Source organism: Falco punctatus (assembly GCF_963210335.1).
Source record: "Falco punctatus genome assembly, chromosome: 7".
NCBI classification, from domain to species: Eukaryota; Metazoa; Chordata; class Aves; order Falconiformes; family Falconidae; genus Falco; species Falco punctatus.
Genome location: NC_137587.1, coordinates 51909927 through 51937926, shown reverse-complemented (window position 1 = coordinate 51937926; position 28000 = coordinate 51909927). Strand labels below are relative to the sequence as shown.

General features: G+C 36.8%; 1 protein-coding gene and 1 long non-coding RNA gene across 3 annotated transcripts in view; one reads left to right on the top strand and one right to left on the bottom strand.

Annotated features, from left to right (window-relative positions):
• LOC308067198 (annexin A2) overlaps positions 1-20768 on the bottom strand; it is a 67811-nt gene extending 47043 nt beyond the window's left edge. The window contains exons 1-11 of the mRNA XM_080395619.1: positions 20674-20768; positions 19674-19778; positions 16860-17127; positions 15618-15737; positions 13938-14072; positions 13468-13584; positions 11790-11949; positions 9629-9813; positions 8174-9125; positions 5877-6055; positions 4334-4463 (exon numbers count right to left, since the gene is read on the bottom strand). Coding sequence (XP_080251745.1) covers positions 4334-4463; positions 5877-6055; positions 8174-9125; positions 9629-9813; positions 11790-11949; positions 13468-13584; positions 13938-14072; positions 15618-15737; positions 16860-17127; positions 19674-19778; positions 20674-20702 — 2380 coding nt within the window. The 5' untranslated portion in view covers positions 20703-20768. The remainder of the gene's footprint in view (positions 1-4333; positions 4464-5876; positions 6056-8173; positions 9126-9628; positions 9814-11789; positions 11950-13467; positions 13585-13937; positions 14073-15617; positions 15738-16859; positions 17128-19673; positions 19779-20673) is intronic.
• Positions 20331-28000, top strand: part of LOC308067215 — a 32596-nt gene continuing 24926 nt past the window's right edge. Inside the window, exons 1-2 of one of the 2 annotated variants that reach the window (XR_013929499.1) lie at positions 20331-20676; positions 21611-21699. This is a non-coding gene — a long non-coding RNA (uncharacterized lncRNA). Of the gene's footprint in view, positions 20677-20858; positions 21026-21610; positions 21700-28000 lie in introns of those variants that run through there. The other variant, XR_013929500.1, reaches the window with a different exon arrangement.

Below are 28000 nucleotides of genomic sequence, written 5' to 3'. Positions count from 1 at the left end.
ACAAAATTGTTTGTGTTCTCTATTCCTTATCAACCTGTCCTCAGATCAGAAATTTCTCCATTTCTAAACTCATTGACAGCATAGCTGGGGTGGGGTGGGGGGGGTGGGGAAGGAGATCTATGAACTACTTATACCTGATTTATATTACTATATCTTGTATTTGAGAAGTGACTGAAACACTTGACATTCAGTAAGTCACCTATACAGTAAGTACTTCTTTCCAACCCATTTTTTCAAATAATTTTCAAATAATCGTAATTTAAAGGCCAATATTATCCTAGCCAAGTGAAGGTTAACTTCTTTTTGCAGTAAGTTTTGCATAGGCACTTAATGCAAATAAGTGAATAATGGTCAGGGTAAAGTGTTCCCATTAACTAGCAAATCTTATCACTACTTTATTTACTGCTTAGATCAAATACAAGTATCTTATTTGGGAAACACGTCACAGAGATTGCTCCCTTTGCTGATGCAGGATTTCCTGAGTAGCAAGGAGACTTAAATCAACAACTGAGCAAGGTGTGCTCTACTAGCGAGGACAGCACTCTTCTGTTCAATGGTAATACCTCTGCTTTTGTGCAATCCCTGCCTTCTTTGAGAACACACAGAATAACAAATTCAAGTTAATATCACTCCTTGCAACTTCCGCAGGAGGCCATAGTTACACCTGCTTTTCTCCTCATTTCCTGAGTCGGCAGCACTGCTGAGTCACTGTGCTGAGCTGGGAGATTTCTCCCTCAGCCACAGAGGGATACAACACTGAAGAACAACGTCAGACAATTACCGGGCACAGACCAAGGTCCATCCATATTTATTTGGCAATACAAAAGATCGTTGAGACAGTGAATCAAGTTTTTTCAAGATCCAGGAACTCCTAAGCTAATTTAATACCGAGGTCTGCCACACGCTCAAAACTTTAGAGTCTTCACTTAAGATCTCTGTAGTCTCAAAACTGTCTAAACAAGAATGAGACTTGTAGGTACTGTGTTAGTAGTGGTAAGATCACAGTTGTTCCATACTTTCATGTCATACTGTGGGGTAAATTTTAAAAAGCAGTAAGTCTGCGGCTCTACTATGGCTGATTTAAAAATTCCTTTATTACAGTACATGATATTTCACGTAAATTATAGTATGATCTGAGAGCTCAATTCTGTCTTTCTGCTTGCACCAAATACATGATAGCAGCAGTCTTACTTTCAGGTATCAGGTTAATGAAAAATGAGATATTCACCCTATTTTAAGTTGTCCACAATACAGGTTTATTACCAGGGGCCATTCTTTTAGGGTGGAGTTTCAGGGCAAAGCTTTCCGTTGCAAAGAGCACTCTGCATCAGTTGTGACATTGTATTTTCACAGCTCCTCATAAATACAAACTGAAAGGCAGAAATTCACAGCTACCTTACAATGTTTCTCAATGAAAGCAAAAAGAATCCCCAAGCAGAACATTATAACAGTTCCCTATTAAAAGCTGGGGTAGATGCTCTCTGGTAGAACAGATCAGTTACTTCCATGTACATCTTTTTACCTACCTCTATTACCGAAAACCTGCAGTCCTCAATTTGCCTAGCTAAATAAATCACATATTCTGTCAGTATCAAAACTTGGTGACTGCTGAATCCAATTCTGTATTTGCAGCAGAATATTTTTTTTAATTGTAAATTGTAGTGGGAAAGGGGTCATGCTGGGAATTCTAATTTACTGTGCAGGACAGTGACAACCCACAGTAATCCTGTGTTCCTTCAGAGCACGCAAAAGGAAAACCCCTGTGGACGCCAGCGTTTGCTGTTGGAAGCAGCACATCCAAGAGCTGACAAAGAAACATCACTGGAATAAATCAGTGTTTCTTAATCCCAATGACTTTTTCTCCCAAGCACACAAGAGTGTTTCGGAGGGCAGGCCACTGAATCCTTCCAGCCTAGGGCTCTGTGCCCCTTTCACGGCTAGCAGGTACCTACAAAGGAGACACTGGAACCTCTGTATCAGAAAGGGATGGCTGTTTATGCCAGAACAAATCCTGCAGCACGTAGCCTGCTTTCTTCTACTCTCCTCAAAGCCTCTATAAAAAGGGGTGTTGGCTGTCTGCAAACTTCTGCACGTAAGCAGTATGTTAAGTATCCTGTAACTGATGGGAGATCAGATAAAACACAAATTCTTTCAGTTTGTGTACTTCCTAAACAGATTAGCCTTCTTCCTACAGTTTCATATTTCCTCATGCAGCTTGTGAATCTCGAAATAATAAATTCTGATAAAATTTTCGACAGTGGAATTACAGTGCAATTCAGTATACTGTTCTGCTTGTTAAAAAAAAAAGCAAGAAATGCTTCAGTACTGTACATTACGATATAATTAGAAATGGAGAACTACCTGTGTTATTTCTATTCCTGTGAGGAATTTTTTTAGAGAAGGAAAACCCACAGCAAATAGCTTTTTCATATTTTATTCTAAAAATTTAATTTTAAAAACCATTATTTTCGTTAAATATGGACAGCAGAAAAAGATGCAGTTGGCAAAACTATTACTTCAAAATATATCAGATTCCACAGAAAACTTACAATTCTATAAGAGGATGCAAAGCTTCTATGCAAAAATCAGAAAAGAGAACTCAGGATTTCAAAAATAGTATTCTAATGTGAGCCACCAACAGCAAAAGTGTAATTCAGTGCACAAGTGGAAAGGGTAGACAACCACAGGCCACAACTGCTGCCTTGGCAACCATAAAAACCAGAATTTTTTCTACAACAGGAAAGCAAGGCAGTCCCCACTGACAAAACATCCATTCACTGTACAAATGGGATTGCCCACACTCCGTAGCAAGTGCCAAACAAATTCTAAAAAGCATTTTGACTAACCACCTCATGGCAGATTTTCCCTTTTAAAATCTTATTAATTACAGGAGAATTGCTATCAGAGAGCTTTCCATATGTTGAAAAAGTTGTTAAAATAATCTGGCCATATTCTTTATATGCCTAATTTTAATTTCTTTACAGAACATATGTATCCTAATAGACATCAGAACTTTTCTGATGTTTAAAATGTCATTGTACAAACATGAATATAGCATTTTCTACAGGACATTTGTTAGTGAAACTTTCCTTATAACACTGCATTCCTAGCGTGCTTGGTTTATGGATTTTGGATAAGTGGCCTTTACAAGTAAGATACCTTTCTGCTAATATTTCCATGCTTTTTATCCCCGTTTTATTGTAGGTTTATTTTCTGTACTCTGTATTAAAGGTGTCGTCTTTTGTACACAAGATTTGTCATTTCATGCTTCATTCTCACTGAATGTATGTTACTTCTCATTCACAGATTCTACATTATCTCCTGTTTCCATCTGCTGCATGATACAGCACAAGGAATAGCACGACAGGGATGTTTCAAGTTATATCACATATTAGGAAATTAAATTTCATGGATCAGTTAGATGCGGATGACAGAAAACCTGGAAAATGTGTGTAAGCAAGATCATTCAGTGATCAAAAATCCCGTGGAATATCATAGCTATGGAAAGAGGCTTTCAATAAACTTAAACTATGCATTATTCTTCTTCCTGTTAGGATTTTGGTTCTGTAAAGCCAGAAAATTGTTTCCAGTACCTTAGATACGAGGCACATGTATACCGTTTTCAAAGGACGTAATTTCTCTTATAGCTGAATGACAGAACTTGGTTTAGCCCTAATCTTGCTTGGTTTTCCTCACTCTTGTATCTTTTCTGTCTCCACACTATCAGTGTAGAAATACAAACATTATTGCCTGTTTTCAAAGAAAAATAAATAACATTTGACCTTTCCCCGTACTACAAGGCCAAGGAATCTGTATCCTCTGAGCCATACATCTGATCCCCTGTCTTCTATTTTGGTATGTAATAACAAAAGTATTTAAATTGATAAGATATACCTATCTATCTATCTATCTCACATTTAATCAAGAAATATTTTTACCACTCATGCAATAATTCATATTGTATATAATTCATTAAAATAACACCAAAAAATTCCGTCCCAAAACCAAAGATGCACTAAGTCATGAAGATTACTGACTTCACAGATCTAAATTCACACTTACATTTGTCTTTGAAAAGCAAATAAATGCTGTTCTTGAAAACGAAGATTACTGGACGCTATTCATCTAAAACCAAAACTGACATATCTTCATCTACCACCCAACAGAAATTTTTAAAAAAGAGCATAAGAGAAACGTGAAAAACAGAATTAGAAACTTAAAATAAATAAGGAGATATAGAATATACCTTTAATATAAATATTTTTCTCTTCTGTTATTCTATGAATATTCAGACATACATGTTTCTTAAGCAAAAATCAACACATAAACTTACCGATATAAAATAAGCATTCAGAATGCAACATACTCTCTGTCCACAACTGACATACTTCACTTTCTGTAAGAGCTTCAACACCATAATAGGCTTGGTATTCTAGTTTTGGCAACAGGAACATTGGAGTAATCTATAAAGTGAAGATATATGAAAAATCAGCGCCCACCATCCAAAAAACACCCACAATTGAACTACATTTTGTAGTTGATAATCATCATAGTCTTCCACTAGATCTGAAGCAACAAAGACATTTCACAGATTGTGTGTGATGGTTCACATTCCACGAAACCCACAGTACAAACTTCAAACTACAGAGAATTTATACAGAAGAAGGTGAAAAGAAAAAAGCAGCCTAGGCAATCTTTTACAAGCAATAAAATTTTGCCACTAAGTAACTTTTCCAGGCAACTAAATTAATCTGTTCACACTTCGGTGCTCTACTGCCCTCTGCAGGAATTTTAGAAAAAAATACGTTGTTACATTTCTTTGTCAGTGGAATCCTGCCACTTACTCGTCTGTCTCACTTGAAATTAGAACCTAATACTTGGCCTCTCATTTGAAATCAAAGGCTAACCTTCGTGCAGTAACACTAACAGAAAATATAAGCTTCTTCTCACTCACAAATCACAATTTAAACTTCAGCAGGAATTTTAAAAAATAAACAGTGTGCAGTTTCTCATAAAATAAGCAGCTATTCATAGGCATTTTAAGTAGTGGATCAATAGGAAAGAGATGGCATTTTTTCAAAATAAGATTCTGAGCATGGAATCTCAGCAAATAATCAGAGTAACAAAGATCTATTTCCATTTCAAGAAAGCATAAAGACCTCACAAAATGCTCGCCTACCATAATTATGGTATCCTATTCTGGAGAGGAAGATAACCGTATCATATTTGTTGAATGATTCAGAGGACAAAATAATGTTACTGAGAGTTACAGAATAAGCTTTCCTTCTCCTGATGTTACAAGAATATTTGGATTACACTTGCATTTAAAACATTTTATTCCATAAGACAAATGATTTGCTAAGACATATACCATAGTCTTTTCAAGCAGAATGAATACGAACCCCTTTTATATTAAAATTTGTGCTCTGTTGTTCATTCTATCTCCTATTTCTCTGCTTAACTAGGCATAAAAGCAAGGCTGAATCCTGTTAAAAGTATTTATGATCATGTACATCCTCAAAGCCTTGGGCCAAAAACCTGATTACTGCATTAACTTCTGAAGAATAGTTCAAACTGACATTAGTTTACATAATTACAGATGTATATTACTGTAATGCAGTTATAGTCAAAAAATGCAGAATCATACTTGCTTATCTTCTAATCAAGTAGGTTTAAAGAAATCACAAGCTATTCTTCTCTCTCTTCCTACAGCAAATATTTACTTTAAAGGAGACACACACTGTAGAATTATAACTGAACATACTAATTGTCTGAGTGAAAACACAAATGCTCTGAAGGACTGGGAATCCCAGAGATGCCAGTCAAGCACAACTGTTTTTAAAAAAAAACAAAAAAGCTAACAGCAAAATCTGTACCTTCTGAGTTTTTTTCTTTTTATGGTACCGTGGCAATGACTTCACTTTTTGCACGCTGCAACGCACAAGTAACGACAGATCATTCAAACTGAATAGCTTATACACAAGGTTGCCATCCTGAGGTGCTTTATACTCTGAGGGGTCTTCTTCAAGCATCTGAAGTTCATTTGGCAGCTTTCCTACAGAAAAATAAATAAACCAGAAAACAACAGGCTTATACATTCTTTACCATGAAGCTAATTAACTTTCTTCTCTTGCAGTAGGGTTTGTGGAGTTTTAAAATTATTTTGGTTTTTTTTAATAGGAGTTTCTGAAGTAAGATTATGGGGTGAAAACCATCTCATCAGGCACAAGAAGTCACCTACGTATTACAAAAAAAATAAAAAAAATGGAAAACGTCCACTGTTACTTCTAAAGAGTGTATTTTCAAACATTCCCACATATTTTATCCTAATCGTTAGATTTCTTATACAAACAGAGCTGAGAGACTCCATTCCTGTACAAACGGAGTTCAAAAGCTGATTTTTAAGCCAGTGACTCAGCACAAAGGAGACAAAGCTGCTGTTTACAGCGAACGCCTCCTGAGAGCCACCACCCCTTTACCAGTTACTGAAGTCACTCAAGCCTCAGGTTTGGGTGGTAGCATAAGCCTCTGCTGCAAACTGAGTTCGCTTCAATTGCAATACTCGCATATTCAAAAGAAATGTTAGATCTCCAAGTACAGCTCTGAGGTAGTTTCACAAAGATCCCTGTATCCCGTAGAGATATTTTAAGAAAACGCTTAAACAAGGATAAATCCCAACTTAAGATTATTTATTGAAAATTTAGCCAGTTCTGGTTTTTGTCCTGCAGATATGTGGAAATACGTGTCAAACTACAACTACAAATAGACATTGCTGTAGTGCTACGAATAAATACATTCAACATTAAATTTAGAGTTTATTGTGCATCTTTGAATTAATGTATACTGTGTGAGATATTATCATCCAACTGACCAGAAAGAATTTTATTAAGAAAACATTTAACTTAGTTCTGGCTTTCTGCAAAAGAGACATGCATAGGGGTTTATCAGATTGCTATGGAACTTTTAATTTGTAGCAGTATGCTTTCTATTCTTTCATTGTCACATTTCAGCATCTTAGCAATACAAGTTTCACTACCTACCTTTCTTGAAAAAAACCCCAACCTAACAAATTCTATTATCAAGCACCTGAATTTCATACTCTGGCTTTTTAAGAAAAGGAGAAATTGAAAGAATATCATGCTGCTCAATTCTTTAAACTGAGGGAGAAGTGCTCTTGTAGTGACTAGTAAAATTCAGTGAAACTGATAAAAGTGCAGGAAGTGATTACACAATTTCAGCTAAAACAGATTTAGTTGTGTTAACCGTTTCCATTACAGATTAAGTAATTAAGATTCATTCCTATGTGATCAAGTGTACAGCTAGTCAGAAAACAACAGTGAAACATGTTTTCCCACCAAAATTTATCCATGCACTGGTATTAAGTATTTTGAGAAAAATATTACCTGTCTTGATGCAACCTGCCTGCTTTCCTGTCAATTTACCTAACACAGCCGAGTGCTGCTAAATTCGGTTGTACGGTGCAGAAGCAACTCGGGCACGTGAGAAAAACCTCAAAGTTCATGGTCTCCATGATCCGCAAGATTTCTAGATCTTGGCTGAGGTCTGGGTGTAGAATAGGTTCAATTTCCAGCTAAACGCCTGAAAACTTGGAGGTGGCTTGTAGCGAGTCCTCATTAGTCTTCTGGAACAGATTGCTAGGAGCTAAGATAGAAAGCAACTGAACTAGGAGGCTCAGAACTTAGACGCTGAAATTGCAAGTTTTCTTTCAAGTTTTAATTGCATAATTTGAATAAATTTTTCTTCTATAAAAAATGTAAAATAATCCCATTTTTGATTGGCAAGAAACTATCTTTGTAGACGAGACTACTCAAATATTTGAATTTCTGAAGAAACTCAGAAAGTAACTCTTCTCACTACTAAGTTATTTCTTTTCCTTGCCAAAAATCTTGTGTATAACAACTACCTGTTTCTCTAAATAAAACAGTATTTCACATTCACCTCCATGGACAAACAACTCCCCAGATGCTTCTTTCTGTGGGCAAGACAGAGAAGCATATTGTTAAATACTTCCCCCTGCCCCAGCAAAACCCAACTTTAAATCACATATCCAAATAAATGTAACAGAGATACTATCGGGATGCTCTTCAGATGAAGGAGTTAAAATGTTTTTCTGTAAAATTTTACTCCTTACACAATGCACACAATTACTTACTCTTTGACATTCCCTGAAAAAGCGAAGTCCATGTATTTCTGGACGAGCTGCTGGGATTTGAGGCAGCGGCTGGCACAGTTTCTGTGCTGGAGGTCACCAGTAGTTTTGGAGACTGAGGCACATGGGCTGGCGTAGCACTAGAACCATCACAGCTCACCACTGGTTGCTCATGAGCTTTATGGGAAGGTGACTTGAGAAGTTCAGTTTGCATTTTCAAAATCTGTCCGACAGGATCAAATTCTTTGGACAACTTTCTGGTAGGCTTTCTGGAGGCATTGTTTCCCTGATCCACAGTATCTGTGCCATCTGTCATGCTTGCTAATGGAATGTGAGTGGGGGAAAGTGATCCGGCAGTCTCTGCTGAGGTATGAGAAACAGTATTTGGTACAGTTGTTTTGCAACAATCTGTGTTTTTACATTCTGTATCAATTATCAAACGCTCTTCATCCGTGTCACTACTGCATAAAGAAGCATAAGTCTCATTTTTCTGAGTAGCATCAGACTCTCTCTTGTAACTAACAGCATTAGATAGAATACTTAGCTTTGTTTCATTGTCCAATACTTCTTTGGTCATGACATGCTGTGCTTCGTTCAGTCCTACCTCCTCCAAATTAAGGCTTTTATGAGATGAATTTTCTTCAGAGCTGAAGCACAGAATGCCATCTAATGACGGAAGCTGCATGCTGGCACATGCTGAAGCACCAGAAATGGTGTTTTTTCCTTCTTCATCTCCACCACTTATGGTGGATGTATTTTTTTTCCCCATTTTTAGGTCTTGTGATAAAACTTTAGCAGTGTTACTAACTGTAGGAAAAGCACTTTCCATTTTAGAAGTTTTTGAGAGTTTGACAGTTGCTCCAAAAGTTTCCAGTTCTGTAACATCATCATCAAAGTCCATCCCTGTGTCATTTGGAGGAGGAATCTTCCTGCACTGGTAAGCATCAGAAGACATCTTAACACAGGGAGGAAAAAATAATAGTATTAAAAAAACAAAACTAAACCAAACCAAAACCAGAATGTGTTAATCACAAATGAGACACTGTCACATTGAAAACATGAAAAATGTTCTGCTATCCATATTTTGGTATGTTGGCTGAGGAGGGTAGTAATTGAAAAAAAAGCAAAACGAACTCCTGTGTTGAACATAGAGTATCTTAACTCCTAGGAGTTGAAAGGGCTTTCAAAAGAGAAATAAAGGTCATAGAACTTTTCCCACTTAAACGAACTGATCAAAATGCATTTTAACAAAGTAAACTAAAGCTGAAATGCCAATGTATTAGAAGCATTTAAAGAAACTAGACAGACATTTTAAAACATAGGGTCTGTAATTCTGCAGTAGAAAAACTACCAACAGGAAACCTAAATTTTCCTTCAGTATCACAGAACAAGTAACTCTGCAATTATAACATAGGCTTTTGGTTTTGTTTGTTTGTAAGAAGAGGTGAAGCTACATACATCCCACTGAAATAGACTGTCCTCAGCTGGTTTGTCCATCAACACATTTGAAATCAAAACATAAGATGCTTTGGTTGCTAGGAAGTCCATTGGAATGTCATGGAAGATTTGGTTCCTCTCTCTTACTGTCATTTCCTTTCTCAGCAGAGGTGAATCAACATAAACCACTTTAGCTGGTTTGCTACCTTTTCAAGAACAGGTAGAGATTGAATACATATTAAATTAAAGGAAAAAAAAGACTGTAGTATAATTTAAATAATAGATCTTTTGACTTCCAATTCCAGTCAAATCCATTCCATTTTCATACTAGGAAAAATGAAAAACTATCCTCTCATTCATTAACAACAGAAAATAGAAATATCTCCAGATACAGTGTGAATTATTAAGAACCCGCAGCAGCAATACACACCACATTAACAGTCGATCATATTTTAAATGCAGTTCTAAATAAAGAATTTGTAAAATAAGAATTTGGGATTCATCATTCCTTATACAGCATTATATCATCAAATGTGTTCTGTTTTCCAAAAAGATCTTTCGCCTTCCTTTGATGAACCTCCAAAAAAAATATATTTTTTTTAAAAGTCTCATTGGCCAAAAGTGATGGCTGCAGTTTATTTTTCTTCTAATCAATAACTATGTCTGGGCTCTGCTGCCCCACTCTTTTGTTTACACCTTAAACCACATATGAATCATCTATAGATTTATTCAAAAGTAACAGCAGTACCAATATCATAAAGAAAGCAAAGGCACGTCGTGAACATAGTATCGCTGTCTTAAAAAAAAATCTGTCGATGAAAAACCCCCATAATTAATGCAAGAGGGAAGGTGCAAAAGGAAGGAGAACCCCTTTCAAGAAACACTATATATATATCTAACATATTCTGAATGACCTTTAGGTGTTATCTTTTAATCTAAAAATTAAAGACTGTAAAATTGATACATAAAATGAGTCAGGCATATCTTTACAGATAAGTAGTTTAATTGCATGTAGAAAAGTGCAATATTTCTAAGATTTACCGATATTTGACAGCTTATTTACTACTATCCAAAAGTCTGCTATACAGATTTGTGTGAAATGCACACAACGTGGACATTCTAAGACAACAATCATGATAAACACTCATCATGAAAAAAATACCTCGTGTACTTAAAATTAAAAAAAAGAACAAGAGAGGAAATCTGTATTTAGATTACTAGTGGAGTACTTGACAGCTCAAGTATAGCACTGAGATGAGTAAATCAGTTTACTCAAAACAATTTTTGTTGCAGTTGGGAAGAGCAATCTCCGTGGACATTCATTATTTATTCATTATTCTATGATGTAAATAGGTCCCTTTAATTCCAGAAAATGTTTGCTCTTTGTTTTTTCATAAAAGTTCAGAATTTCTCTTTTTTAGCTTACTGAAATCAGTTCATATGATAGTTCTAACAGCTTCAGTTTCCTTTCCAAGGAGCAGAGCTTACAGTTTTGAAAAGCAGAAGGGCATTTAACTGATTTTTTTTCCAAGTAGAAAATAGCTGTATGTCCGAATTCAATGTTAATGATGACACCTCTAGAGGTTGTTACTATTCTCAGTAACAAGGTGGAACAAGGTATAGAAAACTATGAAATGACCTTGCTGTCAGCTTCCCTCCTTGCAAAACAGAGGACAAACTATAGCAATGGATTTTTTTAAAGTTCATTTCTTACAATAACTTCAACTAAATTAAACATTTTTCTTTACAACACAGAGGTGTCTGACTCCTTACCAGATGACAGCTGAAAACTACAAACTTCAGATTTTTGCCCTTTAAGCTGTATGAATTAAAGTCAGTCAAATTTTATTACTTTGTTTGGTTTCTTAAATTAAAAACATGGAATTACTTCAGAGAAACTATTTTCTTACAGCTGCATTCTAGACTGCTGCTTCTCCAGAAAAGGTAAAAATCTGAGTTTACAGTTTTCATTAATCTTAGCTGCTTTCTTTTTTAAAACAAAACCCAAATTAAACTATTCTATTATTCTGTGAACTAAATCAGACTACCTTCTACTTTCCCACAGTTGGTTTTACTGGATTTTCTAATTTCCTGTCCTTCAGTCTGCTCAAAAAGGATTATGCGAATATATAAAGATCTTCATAGACAAAACCAAAATTTTTGTAACAAAACCATACTATACCTGCAACAGGCATCATTTTAATGCAGACTGGAATTTCCCATTGTTCCTTGTAGTTTAGTCCATGATTATTCAGTAAAGTAAATAACGATTGGTTACTTAAAACAACTTGAGGACAGTATTTCAAAGCAAGTTTTTCTGCATTTGAATCTGAACTAATATCCTAAACAAAAAAAAACACCTTCAAAAAATGAACTTTTTTTTAAGAAATGCACACAAAAATTTAAACTAATAAGAAAACGCCCAAACAAACATGGATTAAACCCTGCCTCCCCAAAAAAATCACTGCAGTGCCAGGCTTCAGAATCAAACGAAAAAGCAAAAAATTCCCTGAAAGTTTTTGTCTGAATCTTATGCATCCACCTTGCAGCATGAGAAAATATACTTTAACTTGTACCTTTCAGTTCATTCCTATTAAATCAATTTACACGGTTGAATAGGAATTTGGGTGATCATGAACTATGGAATGTATTGCAGAACCTCCCCCCCCCAACCAACCAACCTATTAACTCACATATATTAGAGATGATCTTAGGAGTTAAGTAATAGCACAATAAACACATATAACATTAAAGTATGGTTAAAACTGCACAGTTGTTTGAATACAGATAAAGAATCTTAAAACAAATACAAAACCATGAAGAATACAAATTCAGAATTTAAATTATGTAATTGTTAAACATTATGACTACAGGTTTCAATGAAGAAAGGAAGCTAGGAATGCTCATGAGGTGGGAGGAGAGATAACAGAAACCCAGGAGCATGAGGACCATGAGAGAAAAATAAGAAAAATCTAGCTGTGCTCTTTTTTCTGCCACCTGAGACATGATCATAAATGTTCTCTGTTTATAGCTATAACATCTCTTGAGGCATATATTATTCTCCTGTGTCATCTCTGCTACTTTCTTAAGCAAAAGTGTCTTTGCAATCACAGTGCCTCTGTTGAAAGTGTGGGTTTTGGTATGTGAACAAAGTCCTTAAAATAGCGGCTAACAAATTATCTGGAATAAACAGTCACAAAACCCGAGTTCTACAGAATGAAAAACTCATTGATTTTCTCTGCAGAAGAACACAAAAAGAAACACTGCGTATTTAATGGCAAGGTGGAATGGACTCTAAAAATTGTTGAACTCTGAAATGGAGCTTATGCTGTTTAGCAAAAGAAATTCCCAGGGTAAGCTAACCTGATCGACTTTTCAGAGAACTAGACAGTCTGAAGTATTTCTTCTTACCCTCAGGACTTCTTTCTTCAATCAGAAGCTGTTACACCTACATGCATTCATATATGTGTTTACACATTCACACAGGCCAGCTTAGAAATTGCAAAGCAAAATTTAAAAGCAACAACACTGTGATAAAAAATTTGTCTAGATTTCAGTCAGTGTGTGCCAATTTAAGGACCCTTCTACTGTTTCATTGAGGGAACAGAGGTTCCCTTCCTTCAAAAGGCACTAGGTCTAAAAGGTAACAACCCAACATTTGAAGAGGGCAGCGTGATTGCTATAAATGAAATACTAAACAAATTAGTGATACAGTGTATGTTCCTATGGTACAAGATGTGCAAGATTGCGCGGGGGAGGGGGGGAGCACGGAGAAGAAACTTAATGCTGCCACATAAAAAGAACCAAATTGCTCTTCTCTACAAAATATGCCTTAAAAATTACAATAAAAAATTACTTACATTGTACATAATAGAAGCCTTTTCTTCTGGAGTTATAATAGATGTAACGGTTTTATAATCTGTGGGCAGCTGAACAGGCATAGTAGGGAAAGCTGTTTTACCACGTCTCGCTGTACCCTTGAAGAAATCAAGCAGTATCAGAAAATAGCTTTAACTGAAATCATGCTGACCCAATATTGCAATTCTTATACTGAAAAATACTAAGAATTTATGCAAGTACATTACAAAGTTAGCATTAAAAAACCCTACTATTATTTTAACCTTTTTATTGCTAACATACAATAAAAGGGTGTTAACAGCCTTTACTACCAAAATAATTCACTTAAAATTTTCATTGACAATTATAAATTATAATTCCCAACCCAAGAATTGAGTAGTACTTGTAAAAACCCCTGAATCCTGGCATAACACAATCCAGACGTAATTCTAGTTATTTGAAAGTAACACCAAAACAATACGTAAGATATTACCATTACAAGAAGATTTTTTTCCAGCCTAAAGGTCAACTGTGTATGAAACTTTCCTCCCATGATACTTGTGATCTCCTGGAGAGTGTAGAACTCAGGATATTTTTGCACATGTCCGATACAAGCACGTAATAATTCCTAACATACAAAGAAAAAGTAGTTTATACATTTTTATCTTTAAGTTTTTAATTTTCAAAAGCTTTTTTCTGCAGTTGCAAGTTGCATTTGCACACACCTTCTGAAGAGAATACAGATACATCTAGCAAATTACTGCCCACAGGCTTATTCAACTTTTCCAGTTAAAGACAGTATTTAAAAACTTAGAGATACCAGTACAACTCTATAGTAAACTTATAATCACTGGTATCAGAACTGAAACATTCTAAATGCTCCTCAACTCTTCATATGAGGAGCTAACAACCTATGTACAGTCTCAGACCAATCATAAAAAAAAAAAGTTTAGTGTTGAACTGTGCTAAATCAGGTAACTCTTTTCAGTTAAACTTATTTATCTTGGCTTTTAGAGGGACCAGTATTTTTTTATGTTACTAACTAATTTACACCAGGCCTAGGTAAAAGTCACAAAGGGAAAGACACAGGAAGATTCTGTATGTGTTGAAACTTGCTTTCATGTCAAATGAGTTATTGCTGCAAGTATTTACATATTGGTCTCCATTTTTAACTCCAGATACCAACTTAATTATAAACAGGACTTGGAGACACATTTTGTGACCTGACGACAAGCTGACTCTAAAAAATAGGCAGAAATGTAAGATATAAAATTACTAAGCCAATGTCAATTTTTAGAAAAAAAAAGATAAATTTCTGTCCTCACATGTGCCCAAACCATGTGTTAATTGCAGAACAAATTTACCTTGTACATGAAAAAGCACGTAAGTGTTATGGTGGAATAGAAACAATCCTTCTGAATTTAACTGAATGCTCTACTCTCTGGTAAACGCATTTATTATTATGTTTTATTCCGCAAAAAAAAGTGATGCAGCACCTACTAGAAAAGACTAAAAATTTAACAAAAAGTATGAAGTTAGGCCACTTCAATTAAGACAAGACACTATGAGAAAAACAAGCAAGAGCAAATCAACCCACTGATGGGAAAGTTTAATGAACCTGTATTCTGGAATTCTTTTCCTGAAATGTACTATTAAACCAAGAATGATATATAAAGTTGCATTCATGTTTGAATTTAGAATCAAAGTGAGTATTTAACACAGCATGAACTTGCAGATAATGATGATTAAAGCCTGAGTAACCTCTGATTAAAGTCACTTTGTAACACGCTACTATGGAGGAAAGCTTAACATTCTGTCCAACAGCGTATACTTAGGAGCAGCCTGTGAACGTAAATGCACACTTAAAATGCAATTTCTCCCTTCCAAATAAAAATATGTCATTTACTTAATTAACGACTAAAACTGTTGAGTGTTGCATTCAGTGAACACACATGATATCAAAAGATATCGTATCTTAACGGCTACAATAAACTGTGGGCCAGACCATGCTGCACAGACTAAGGGAAATGGCAACTTCTCACGTCTCATCCCAACATAGAATCAGCAGAAGTTCAGGAATTATCAGATTCCATAAGCAGCTCCTCTGTATCTTTAATCATGAATCTAATAAGATTATTTAAGAAAAGGAATTAAACACAGTATTGGTAATTACCTCAGTATAACGCAGTGCATCTTCAGAGATGGCATCATAATCTTGAGCACAGCTTTTTGCAGCATTTTGGGCAAATTTCATAAATTCTGCAGTTTCGTTGTTTACTACTTCTTTCATTTGCTGGAGGGAAGGGGGAAAAATAATTCAATTTTTTAGGACAGAATGGAATCCTATAGGGTAGGTATGTAACCAGCAAAATTTCTAGAGAGGCTGTACAGGTAATGGTATGAAATAAGGCACAGACTACCTGCTGCTCAATTTGTCAAGTCTTTGCATATGTTGAGTTTCACTGAAGTAAAAAAATTTTTTGCAAGGCCCATCTCCTTAAAATAGAGTAAATCCCAAACCAATGAAACACCATCCCCCAACAAACAGCAAGCTTCTCTTGATCATACACTGGTGATTTATAAAAAGAAATGTTACAAGACATTGTTGGGGCAAGTTTACATGACAGAATCAAAAAGATACCTGAGCTCTGACTTCATAAGCAATTACATTATAGTAATAACAACACAGTAGGTACTAATTTGCCTGGGAATGACATTCCCATTGCTACAAAGGAATTAGCACTAACAAGGAAGCATGGGAAACCAAATGCAATGGCTCAAAAACTCTTCCCAATTAATTACACTATATAGGACTCAACTGAAATGGTAATTCCAACCAACATGAGACAGCCTTCTGCTATTTAAACAGCATTGCTGAGACTAAGCAGCAAGTGTGAACTTGTGACTTTCTACTCCCATAAGCACTGATGTGGCAAGCACAGAAGGTCAACACACAGGCCCCCTCACACGCTAATGAAGAAAGTTCTCATTACAGGGTGCTGTCAAAGATCATATAAAAACGTATCCATCTCCTAACACTATACATGACTGCTACATGCCATTATGAAATGCTACAACCACAGAAAGGTAACTAAACTACCTTTTCATTAAAAAGTGGGTGTGTGTTTGACCAGCTATCAAAGATCTACACTTACCACCAGTTGTTTAGACTACTACTAAAACACAGAACATCCACACAAAAAGTCCCACCCACCTTCAATGAAATAACCAAACACACTTTCAATTTACATTAAAAAAATGTTATCCTGAACCTTTATTACCATTCATAATACTATGTTAAAAGGAAATCACAATTAATTGAATTTAAAAATGTTTTTGTTACCTTTTTCTTGACTCTTTTTAATAAAAAAGTTGTATGACTGTGATGTTCGTATGTACATATATGCAGACTTACCAGATATGTGAATAATTCTCTTTGACTTGCTGCGTTAACTTGAAAATGGTTTCTTTTTTTTGAGTACTTAGTCATCAGATATAAGTATGTTTTCTGCTCCTTCTCAGTCAGACAAGAGGTAAATGGATAGGGAACTCTAGGTTCTGGAAAAGGATCATCATCAGTTGTGCTTTTAGCCTCCACCTCAACTGGATCCACAGCCTGCATACTACAAGTCTGTCTGTTTTCTGAAGTGTCTGCCAATGCCTCCACATTTTTCTTTGCCTCTCTGAAAGAAAAGTAATAAATTAAACTTTTCACATAAATATTAATAACTGTCAGAATTAATAAAGGCAGTCATGCAAGCCTAAACTTCAAATCCAGCAAAATGCACTGTGAGATACTGTACAATGTGAATTCCTAGTCTATGTCTTAGGAATTTTCTTATTCTAAAACCTTACCTGGACAATCAAACTGACCCTTAGTACCAACTGCAGGTTTGCCACTGGTTAAAAAAAAAAAAAAATGTTTTAAACAAAATGGTGTATATATTAGTCTGTATACTCAATATTTAAGTGACAAGCTAAATAACAAATTTCTGGGAAAACACATTATTAATAAAAAGATAGAGTTGCCACATTTTGTCATTCACTGATGGCTGGTGTTCAGAAAGAGTTTGCACTCAGAAGGGTCTAACTTATGAGTCAAAATTGTGATAGTAATGCACGGAGACTTACCTAGAAAAAGCCTTAATTTACTTATTTTACAATGAAAGAAAAACTACTTAATTGTAACAATAGAAATTCCTCACAAAAAAAAGGTACACAATTCAAGAGTTTCCTTTTCTACTCTAAACTGGAAATCAGTTGCCAAAAATAATATTGGGCTAATAAGGGGCGTAGCTGCCCTAAAAACAACGAGGAAGTAACATTATATAGCTAGTTCTTAAAACAACTCCAGTATATGAAGGCCATCTTAGCCCTGCTCTATTTAAAATAACTGTTCTTAAGAGAGAAAATATTTAAGGTTAACAAAATGAACATTAACTGCTGATCTTGGGAATAGCATATTTTTAAGATACGATTTCAGCAGTAGAAAACATCTCAAGTGTCATTCAAACCCAGCAGTATCACGTCCACAGTTCTTAATAATACTTCACAGCTGTCTCTCTGAATATGAGAATGTGTCCATCCTCACGGCACAAACTGGCAAATTTAATTAAGCTGCAGCAGCGACAAGATGCTGACTCAGATATGCCAATGTAGGAACATAAAGAAATTCTAGCAGCTTAAATTGGCTATATTCAGCATGGAATGGAATGGCAGCACATCAAGATCATTTCAGTATGCAGTACTGTCACAGTCTTCATCAGGGTGCAAACCAAAATAATCTGACAGAGCTTTTCTGTCCATATTTACAGCATTATACTTTATTTGAGCTGATAGTTTAAAATTTTTCCTCTTCATTTTATCAGCAACCTGCCTTCACAGCTTCTACAGTAAGATATTTACTGAAGTGTGTGTTCTCTATCAGAAACCCCAATATAAAAATCGACAATTTCCTCCAGTTTTTACTTTCACATTTGTCCCAACAGGTTCCTTTCTCTTGACTATGGCGACACAACCTGGTTCTACCAATTTACAAAATTTTCTGGTTGCAGCCTCTCTTCTTGCTATAAACCCATGTCTACCCTACACAACTGAACACAATCCCACTCTTGAGTGCAGTCACGTGTACTCCAGAAACACTTTTTCTACATCATCTAAAGGAATAATCCTACAGTAATACCCAGTGTACCCAGTAGCAAGCTGTGAGGGCTGTGCTCATCCAACAGATGAACAAGAAAAGCCTTCTTTAGCTGAAGACATGGGATATAGAGACTCACGTGACATAGGCAGGTACTCCTCTCTAATGTGCATTCCCAGTGTCAGTTCATAAAAATATATCGTCTCCTTTAGAACAAATTGTTTCTCCACATGCTGGACTCCTCACTTAGAGCACAGTAGCTACTTTGGTCTCCCATCCACATTCTTTGGGGTGTGAAGGTTCATCCACTTGTCACTTGTACCTCCCTACCAGCTTAACAACTTCTTAAAAAAACCCAATACCGTAAATACAGTCCTCCAACTTTTGAAACCCAGCAGCATGAGCCATGTTTTTCACTATGTGAAACAAATGTTGATTCTACTGCCTCAACTTAAGAAAATAAAGACGTCAAAACTGCACAAGCAATGCTATCTGTACCACGGGTATTCACATAATTTCATTTCCCATTTTTCAGATAATACTCTACAGTTTCTTCATTACTCAAGGAATTAATTGCATCTCCACTGCACCCGAGATGCTGTTGGATCTGTGTAAACAGTGTTAGCTACTTCCAAAAGATACAAGTAAAAAGGCTTTCAGTGTACACGATTGTCAGCCTTCTACAAAGTGAGAAGACACAGACAGCAAGACATCAGGTTCTAAAAAGAATTAGGTCTGGTTCATGGGTTACAGGATCCTTGCCGTGACCAGTCAAAAAGTGTGGCTCAAACTTCATCCCTCATTGGTATGTAAATGGAAGCAAAAACCAACTAGCGCCACCCCCAAAAAATAACCCAAGCTCCATCCCACCCCCCAAAAGACACAAAAGACCAGTGGTCCCAACCTAACCTAAAGTCTTCCTGCTTTCAGAGGTTTCCAATAGGTAAAGCACAGACCAACTGCTGGAGCAAGGAATCAGTAACAAATCCTTGCACGCTGGATAATAGGCAGCTTTCCCCCAAATCAGTAAGGATATTTATCAACAGGATGATGACGGACAGCAGAAAATTATAACATAGCAGAATATACCTGTTTGATAAACGCCACAGTTCAGAGAGGCTTGGAGCCAATGAATATTTTTCATAAATTTCATGTGAGAAAAATACTTCAATGCCATTTTTTGGTGAAATATCCCTGATAATAAAAAAATAAAAAACAAAACATGAACATTGCAATACACAAAAAATTAAAGGCCACATCTACCCAAGAACCAGAGCACAGAATTATTTAAAAAAAGGGCTAGCTACAGTGTTCATTTTCCCCTTTTATGGAAGTTACATATATACTGTTTAATTCCTACTGTCTTTCAACAGTAAGATACATGTGTTCTTCACAGTCCAGAAAAGCGCAATTTCATTAATATAGAATAAAAATTGTAGATATGGTGAAATTCTGATGGAGTTACATGCTTTCAGACGTTCATTAATCAAAACCAATCACTGAGTTGAACTTGCTGGAATTTTGAGAAAAATATAGAAATCTTGGTTTTAATTTTTCAGAAAAGAGATATTTTGTCTTCTACGCAGAACTTACCTTCTAAACTCTCTTGTTTATTCATTTATTTAATATAGCCCTTCCAGTGCACAGGGCTTACACAACGCCAATCTTCCCAAACTGTTTTGAAAGGCATGAGGAGAAATATATTTCCGCCTTCCTCACGAATGAACTAATTGAAACCCAACTCACCTCTCTAGACTTAAAAAGCCGAATTACCTCATTGTAGGGCTTTTTGTATAAGAACAAGCACAACGCCCCGGCCCTAACCCCGCACCGTGGCCGTGCATTACTGAGCCGTCCCTCACGATGAGGGCCCATGAACGCAGGCACGGCTCGGCTCGGCTCGGCCCTCCCCCGGGCGGACGCCCTCCCCCTTCCGCCTCTCGCTTCCCGCCGCGGCGGGGCGGGGCCGCAGGCCCGGCCCGCTGCCGCCGTGCGCCTCCTTCCCTTGGCGGAGCAGGCGGAACGCGGGGACATCTCCCGCCCCGCAGACTCGCCTGCTGGCTGAGGGGGAGCGGGGGAGCGCACTCACCAGGTCAGCAGCTGCCCTCTGCCCGCCATCTTGACGGGCCGCTCAGGGAAGCGTATTCGCCCGGTCCTCCTCTCCGCCGCGCGGGAGCCTGCCTCACGGCATTAGCCAATCAGCGTAGCAGGACGCCCGGTGGGCGGGATCAAGTGTAAGCCAGCCAATGGCAGCGTGGGGTTGGGCAGCGGCTAGAGGGCTGCGGCGGCCATCTTGTGGCAGGCGGCACCGCTGCGGGGCGGGGTGAGGGTGCGGCCCGCCGCGCCTCGCCTCACCGGGAGATGGCGCGTGCCTCTGGCCTTCCCGCGCCGCGGGCTCTGCTCCGCCTCCACGTTCTTCGCTGAGGTTTATCCCTGATCAGGTGCGGTGCCTCGAGTGGCAGTGCCCGCCCGGGGTGCGCAGGGGTGGCAGGCCCGGGCGGGGCAGGGCTCCAGCGGGCGGCTCCTCCCTGAGAGGGCCGGGGCTGTGGTGAGGGGCTGAGGTGCCCCGTGAAAGTTGCTGCATTTATGACCTTTCCTCCTCTCCTGGGCTTCCCATTTCCCTGGCTCACTTCCCACTTGTTAACATGTGGACAGAGCCACAAAACCTTTCTTTCTGGTGATCAGGCTTCCCAGTGTGGTAAAATGTGGAATTAAATAGTCAGTACCTGTAGGTCTAGGTGATGGAAACTCATTTGCTTGCGGTGTTACAGGGAAAGGTGATCCCCTTCACAGTGAGACAGATAGAGAAATGAAGAGGGAAGTGAGGATTGTGGCACGAAGCAAAATACCCACCTAGTCCTGTAACTAAAACTCTGGTCACTATATACAAATACATAAAAATACTGAGATAATTCAGAACGATGTCTAAACCCACCAACAAAGGAGTGTCTTTAGCTTGCTGGCAGATCAGTTTTAAGGACATTACTTGATTTTAATTCTGCCCTTTTGTGGCTTGTGTATCTCAGAGAAATGGAAAGCTTTCTGTCTCCCTACTGGATCCACCCAGAGCCCAGTCCTGGAGGCAGCTTTGCAAGGAGTAATCTTTAAAACCCAGGTATGACAACAGTTACATAGCTGAATGTTTAGTAGAACTATCTGAGATTGTGAATGTGGCGGGTTAAATCCTGCTTCAGTCTGCATCTCTTGTAAAATCTGCAGTGCCCATTTTTGGGTTTTGTTTTAAACCATGCTACTTCCTATGTTCCTATGTGATCTTTTTACTTCTGTGGCACAAAGATGAACATCAGGAAACCTTCACTGTGAGGGTCACTGTGCGCTGGCACAGGTCACCCAGGGAGGTTGTGTTGTCTTCATCCTTGGAGATACTCAAAAGCTGATTGAACAGGCTCTAGGTGGCCCTACTTGTGAGCTCTGGAGGTCCCTGTGAAACGAAACCGTTCTGTGAATTAGTCAGGGGTCAAAACCACTGCCTCCTAACCTACAGTTTAGCTTTCCTTATGGGTGGGCATGGCAGTCCTCCGTTCGCCTCTTGCTTCAGAAAAATTCCTGCGTTTTACGTTGAACTTACGTAGTTGTTTATATAGTTGCTGTCTAACTTGTCACCTTGGTGGTTAGGAACTCTCCTGTGAGTGGACAGATGGGGCAGGAATCATGTCCTGAAGATGAGAAACTTAAATCTGGATTTTCAGTGTCTCAAAGACTGGTTTAATCATGGAGCTGCCGTAGAACAAATGGCACTACTCAGTGCTACAGTTCTAAAGCAAGTGATCACTTGCACTACTATTTTTTGTAGACATGATCTGTAGGTGGAGGCTGCTTCCAGATACAGTGCTTCAAAGATGAATGCTAATACCTATTTCTGGATTATGGTCAGACATATAAATACTGAGCTGTTAAAGCTCTGTCAAGATAGGAATTTCTGGGTAGGTGCAGAAGTAGAATTTTATGTGCGTGCAATCTAAAGACCAAGCATGCTGCTGACACTCAGGTGCTCCCACAGTTAGCACAGCAGGGGGGAGTTACAACTTTGAATTCTGATGCCTAAATTGTATTAAAATGTCAGTTTTGATACCCAAACGCTCATTTAGATCTAGCCCAAAGTGGTATTTCCAAAGCCACTGGGAAGGCCTTAAGCCAGGTTTCCTGTATCTCTCACTTGATCCAGTGAACTGTGATTTCAAGCAAGACCTTCAAGGAAAGGGAAGCTAGATTAATGCATATTCATTCTGAGGAGGTTTAAAGTTGGCCACAAAGGGGAGCTTAAAAGGTGCTCAGAGTTGTCTTGTTTCCCTACTCCCAAACATTACATGATCTATGTGCTAAACAGCTCTGACAAATGTGCTTGAAAGCACAGCCTAATTTTCCAATTGGGCAACAGTGCATTCTTAAGGAGCAAACCTAATAGAGCACAATACAGAAAAACAAATTAGATGCTACTGACAAAAAATTAAGACAGATTTTTCCATTAGAAGCTGAAGTTTTATTACAGGATAACAGTACATAAAGCACATCTAAAATCGATGTGTTCAATGCACTTAATAAAGGTAATGTAATATTAAAGGTACAGTTTCTAAGTACAATATAACAACATTCATATTAGAATGAAAATTGGAGTATTTAAAAGACAACATTAAATCTCTTATTTTTACAGTCATATTTACAAAATGAATCAAAATACTTTTTTTCGGGACTGAGTAAAATAACAAACTTGAATATAAGCAGGCTATCGTAAGAGTGAGTTGGAAAGGTCCATGAAAGTGAAAAGTGATTGGGTAAAGATCATTAGCAAAGGTTTAGTACAATACTACTTTAGTATTCCTCTTGATGGCTTACGTTTTATTGTGGCTAGAAAAGGAATTTATACATACTGTACACATAACAGACAGCATATATTTACATGTACAGTATAATTGCATTTAAACTTGTGTGTATTTACAGAAATTTGAGCGTATCACTCAACGAGGTTTTTTGAAGTCTTATGTGCTTAATCTTCAAACTGATGTTTATTTGTAATCAGCATTTATTCTGGTCTTGTTACGTTGAACATTTAGTAAACAGGGAGAATATACGTTAACCAAATGATTTTGCATAAATATATCAAACTATTAAAACAACAGGGAGAACGTGTTCCTGGTATTATGTTGGTACATACAAATTTAAGAGCGAGTCCTTTTCTCTTTGAAAATATCAAAAGGTGACTTAAATCAACAAGGGAAAATAAAATTGTCATGGCTTATATTTAAATAAGATTGTAGCTTCAAGAGGTTTTTATAATTGTCCTGATAGTGTTTGCAGTTAAAACATTCCACTTATGAAAATATACCCACGGTGCAGTAAAGTTTGTATTTATTTTTAGGACAACAGTATGTTTGCTGTTTAAAAAAAATTATTTATATATATATATTCCTTGGATTGAGGGTATAAAAGCAGTGCATGGAAGCCAAGAACCATGGCTTTAAAATTCACTACCTTCTATTATCAAAAAGTGCAGTAAACAGAAACATTGTATTTAATAAATTGCTCAAAAATCTTTGCTAAAGATCTTATAAATTCAGTAATATTACAGAAAAATTCTAATAAATATTTAAAAGGTTAATTACCTCCTTAGTTAGATATTTGATATCCATCAGTTTTTAAGAATTAACATGAAAACAATTATCTAGAATGAAGGAACAGGGGATAGGAAAACTTTTAAGGGTACATGACTACGTAAATTAAGGTATACATGAAAAATAAAAACAAAACCCCCAGACCTGACAAAACATTGCAAATTCCACTTCTTAATTAACTTTAGTCACTAATGGCTGTCCTTGGATATGTATGCATGATTTATAAAGCATATCCAAGGGCTGAATTTAGCCATCAATCAATCATGGAAAATTTACAGAAAATTCGTATTTACAGTAACTGGAGTTAAGTGTGTAGGCGTGGCCTAGTAACATCCGCAGTTTGAGTGTGTACAGATCCTATTTAAAGTGAAGAGGGAGGAAGGCACCCAGCAGAATAACATCTATAAATATCAGATGCAATGACAGGATAGAACTCTCCCAACAAGCCAAATAGCTACCTCCCTTTCAGACAGACAGCATATTGTAATTACTTTATACTGGCAGATTAGATGTTTTTCTTTTTTCTGATACAATACAGGCAGACTGTTTTAGTAACCAAAAGGATAACAAGCTGGACAGAACATTTTTAATAACATTAATAATTAATAATGTTAATAATGTAGAAAAAAATTCTACATTTGATATCAAGTATCTGTACCGGTGAAGTAATTTTCTCCTTATTAAATATACTATAGAATAATTTATATAATGACACTATGCATTTAAAGAGAAAACCATGTCCCAAATCTTGTACTCTGATACAGGTACTTGTTGGGCATATGTTGGTGTATATATATATATACACAAATATATATATATTTATATATAGTTATACTCAGTGAAATTAACAAGACCCAAAGGTGGTATTGTCTAGGAATAAAAGGGGTTTGTTTGCTTTTGTTCACAAAAGTAACTTATCTAGCACCACACATCAGAAAAACACAAAAATAGCACACTCTAGTTCTAAACAGCTATGTCTAAAATAGATTATATAGTAAAACAGATATTATACAGCATAATGTGGTATTTGATAAACAGATAAATATTTGCACTGTGTAGGCTGTTTATAGTATAAGTTTATCTATACAGAATGAAAGCAAAAAGTTAACTGTATAGAGGTGAGCAGAACAACATTAAATATTATGACTCCAAAGCAGAGACAAAGTTAGAGTTGAAAGAATAGAGCAAGATAAAATGTTTACAGGCCATTACAAGTCCTTAAATTAGTAGTAAAATAAGGAATCAGTTGCTCAAGTTTAAGAAAGCGGTAAACAAGAGATTGCATTTACATGCAGATGTCTAAAACTTGTATTTCTTTTAAATCTATGCACAAAAAGTCATTTGTTTTTATTGCTTGACATTCAGTTATGGCTAGAGTATTTTTAACCTTTTTTTTTGTACTTTGGAAACAAGAATATTGTTAAAGGTGCCATAAAAATGGACAACATTGAAAACAGTTTGCAAATAAACCACCTAACACTGCAGTTCTTTATACATTTTAAAAAGCCTTGTCTGGGGTTTGTCGTATGTTAAATATATTTAATCTGGGAAAATACATTGTAGCTTGAAGCCTCCCATTGGCCCAAACATCCAATACAAAAACACATCTCCAGAAAAGGAGCAGGCAGACAGTACAGTTACATATATAGAAGCAGCCAGTTAATGTCCTAATAGTTCAATTATTCACCACTGTTCTGTAACTTGTTTCTAAATCAATGTAGAAATGAGGAACATTTTGGATTTAGAAAGGTGTACAGTACGTATGCCTTTTTGTGAAATAAAATTCACTGTATTGCTTATGAATTCTCTGCATTAGATATAGATAGCGTTACAGATTGCAAGTTCCTGTAAAGTTTGTGCATCTACATTAAGACTTTGTGGGGTAATATAGGGTAGTGTTTCTCAAACTGAAAGTCACAACCATTTGAAAGATGCCAAAGTGTTTAGATTCCTATCAAAATGCTGTACCAAGCAAATGTAGCTTGGTTCTCTAGTACAGAGTGAGTGCTTGTGCAGGCTGTAGACGAGCACGCCGGCCAGGAAACTCGTCCCACTTAGTGGTTGCAGCTCAGCCCCCGCAGTGTGGAGGAGCTGGAAGAGCTGGCTGTTGGCTGCAAGCATTTGCGCTCGCCATGGAGTTCCCAAGTACCAGAAGCAGCCCAGTTCCTTCAGTTACCGAATGCCGCCAGTAATTACAGCTGGTTTGCACTCCCTGCCCCAGAAAAAGTAAGGTCATTCCAACACATGGAGCCCTACAAAGAAATATAGCTGAGAGAGATTGTGCTTTCAGAAACCTTGAGAAACACTGACTTACAGGAAAACAAGTATACAAAGGACATATGAACACCAAAATCATGCAAATGTTAAGAAAAAGGTGTGATGTCACACAAGCTGAACAACTTGATTGTGAAGTTCAGCTTGAAGAAATGATGAGATTATGAGGGAAGACGTACAAGTGAATATTGTGGCAGAAGAAATGAACCTGTGAGTATTGATCTGAAGCCTTTATCATGTTTTGCTTCTTATTTGGATAGCCTACTTATTGCTATAAAGTTATTGCTATATTCTACCAATGATAAAGGCAAAAAAAAAAAAAGATAAAAAAGCAACATTACATATGAAAAAGGTAGAATACAGCTTTATTTTGATGTTCAAAATCTATTTAGTACCTGAATAAAGTTCCAAAGATAGACTGTATATTGTCCTAAACGTTACATATTTTCCCCTCAAGTCCAGTGACTTAGCATTATTTAGTGAGCTATTATCACAGTACTAGGATTAAAGCACATACTGCAATGATTTTTTAAATAAATACTCATTTAAATTTTAAAACTTTTCTTTTTGTTGTTTTATTTGGTATCTGTATGCATTTGCCCTCATTTCCACCAAATGATTTATAGGAAGGAATATTTAACCATAAAGAAAATAGGAGGCTAATATTCAAATATATTCATGGATGAAACTTTTAACTTAATAAATATTAGCATTAGTAATTAAAAAATAATTCTAATAGTTATATTTCTCCAGCTAAGGAAAATAAAGGTGTTCTGTGCAATCTGAAACAGCTAGCACATATAGAATTTCACATACTGAATACTCAAAGAGAAAATTGTTATTATTTTTGGATATTGGATAGTAAATGCTGTTTCTGACTTTTATATTAATAAGTTTATCTACATTAGGGAGTTTAGGAATGTGTAGAGAAAAAGAATACACGTCATTTACACAGCTTACACTGTGCAACCTCTTTTGTTCATCAAGTACAGACTGGGGAACATATGCCAATCCAAAAAAAGATACTGTAATATTTGGATCACCACACTACATAGTTGAAACATCTTACAGATTGTACATATTAACAGTATGTTTAATTGATAGGCAAGTGTGTAAAGAGTATGTTCTATTGTGAATCAGCAATAGGAATTTTCTTCTACTGAAGATGCCAGAACATCAACTGATCAAGAGGTCGTACTTGCTAAGCAGTTGCCTGCCTTGGAAGGCCATTCCAAGCTAAACTGGACTGTCAGCTTGTAAAACTGTAAGAAAGCTTTCCCTATTTATTAAGCAACCTGGAGTAAACAACTGGAAGCCATGTACCCAGTGAAAAACCCCTCAATAACTTAAGATATTGGAGAACTGATGCTTTTTGCAAGCAGACATGTTTGGTGGAGAAATTCACTCTTTTCCCAGTCTACCCAAAGTCTTGAAATCTTGCTCATTTTGTTTGTACTTTTCTACCTGCTTTTTCAGGTAAAATATTGGATCAGGCTTCCAGAATTCTACAGT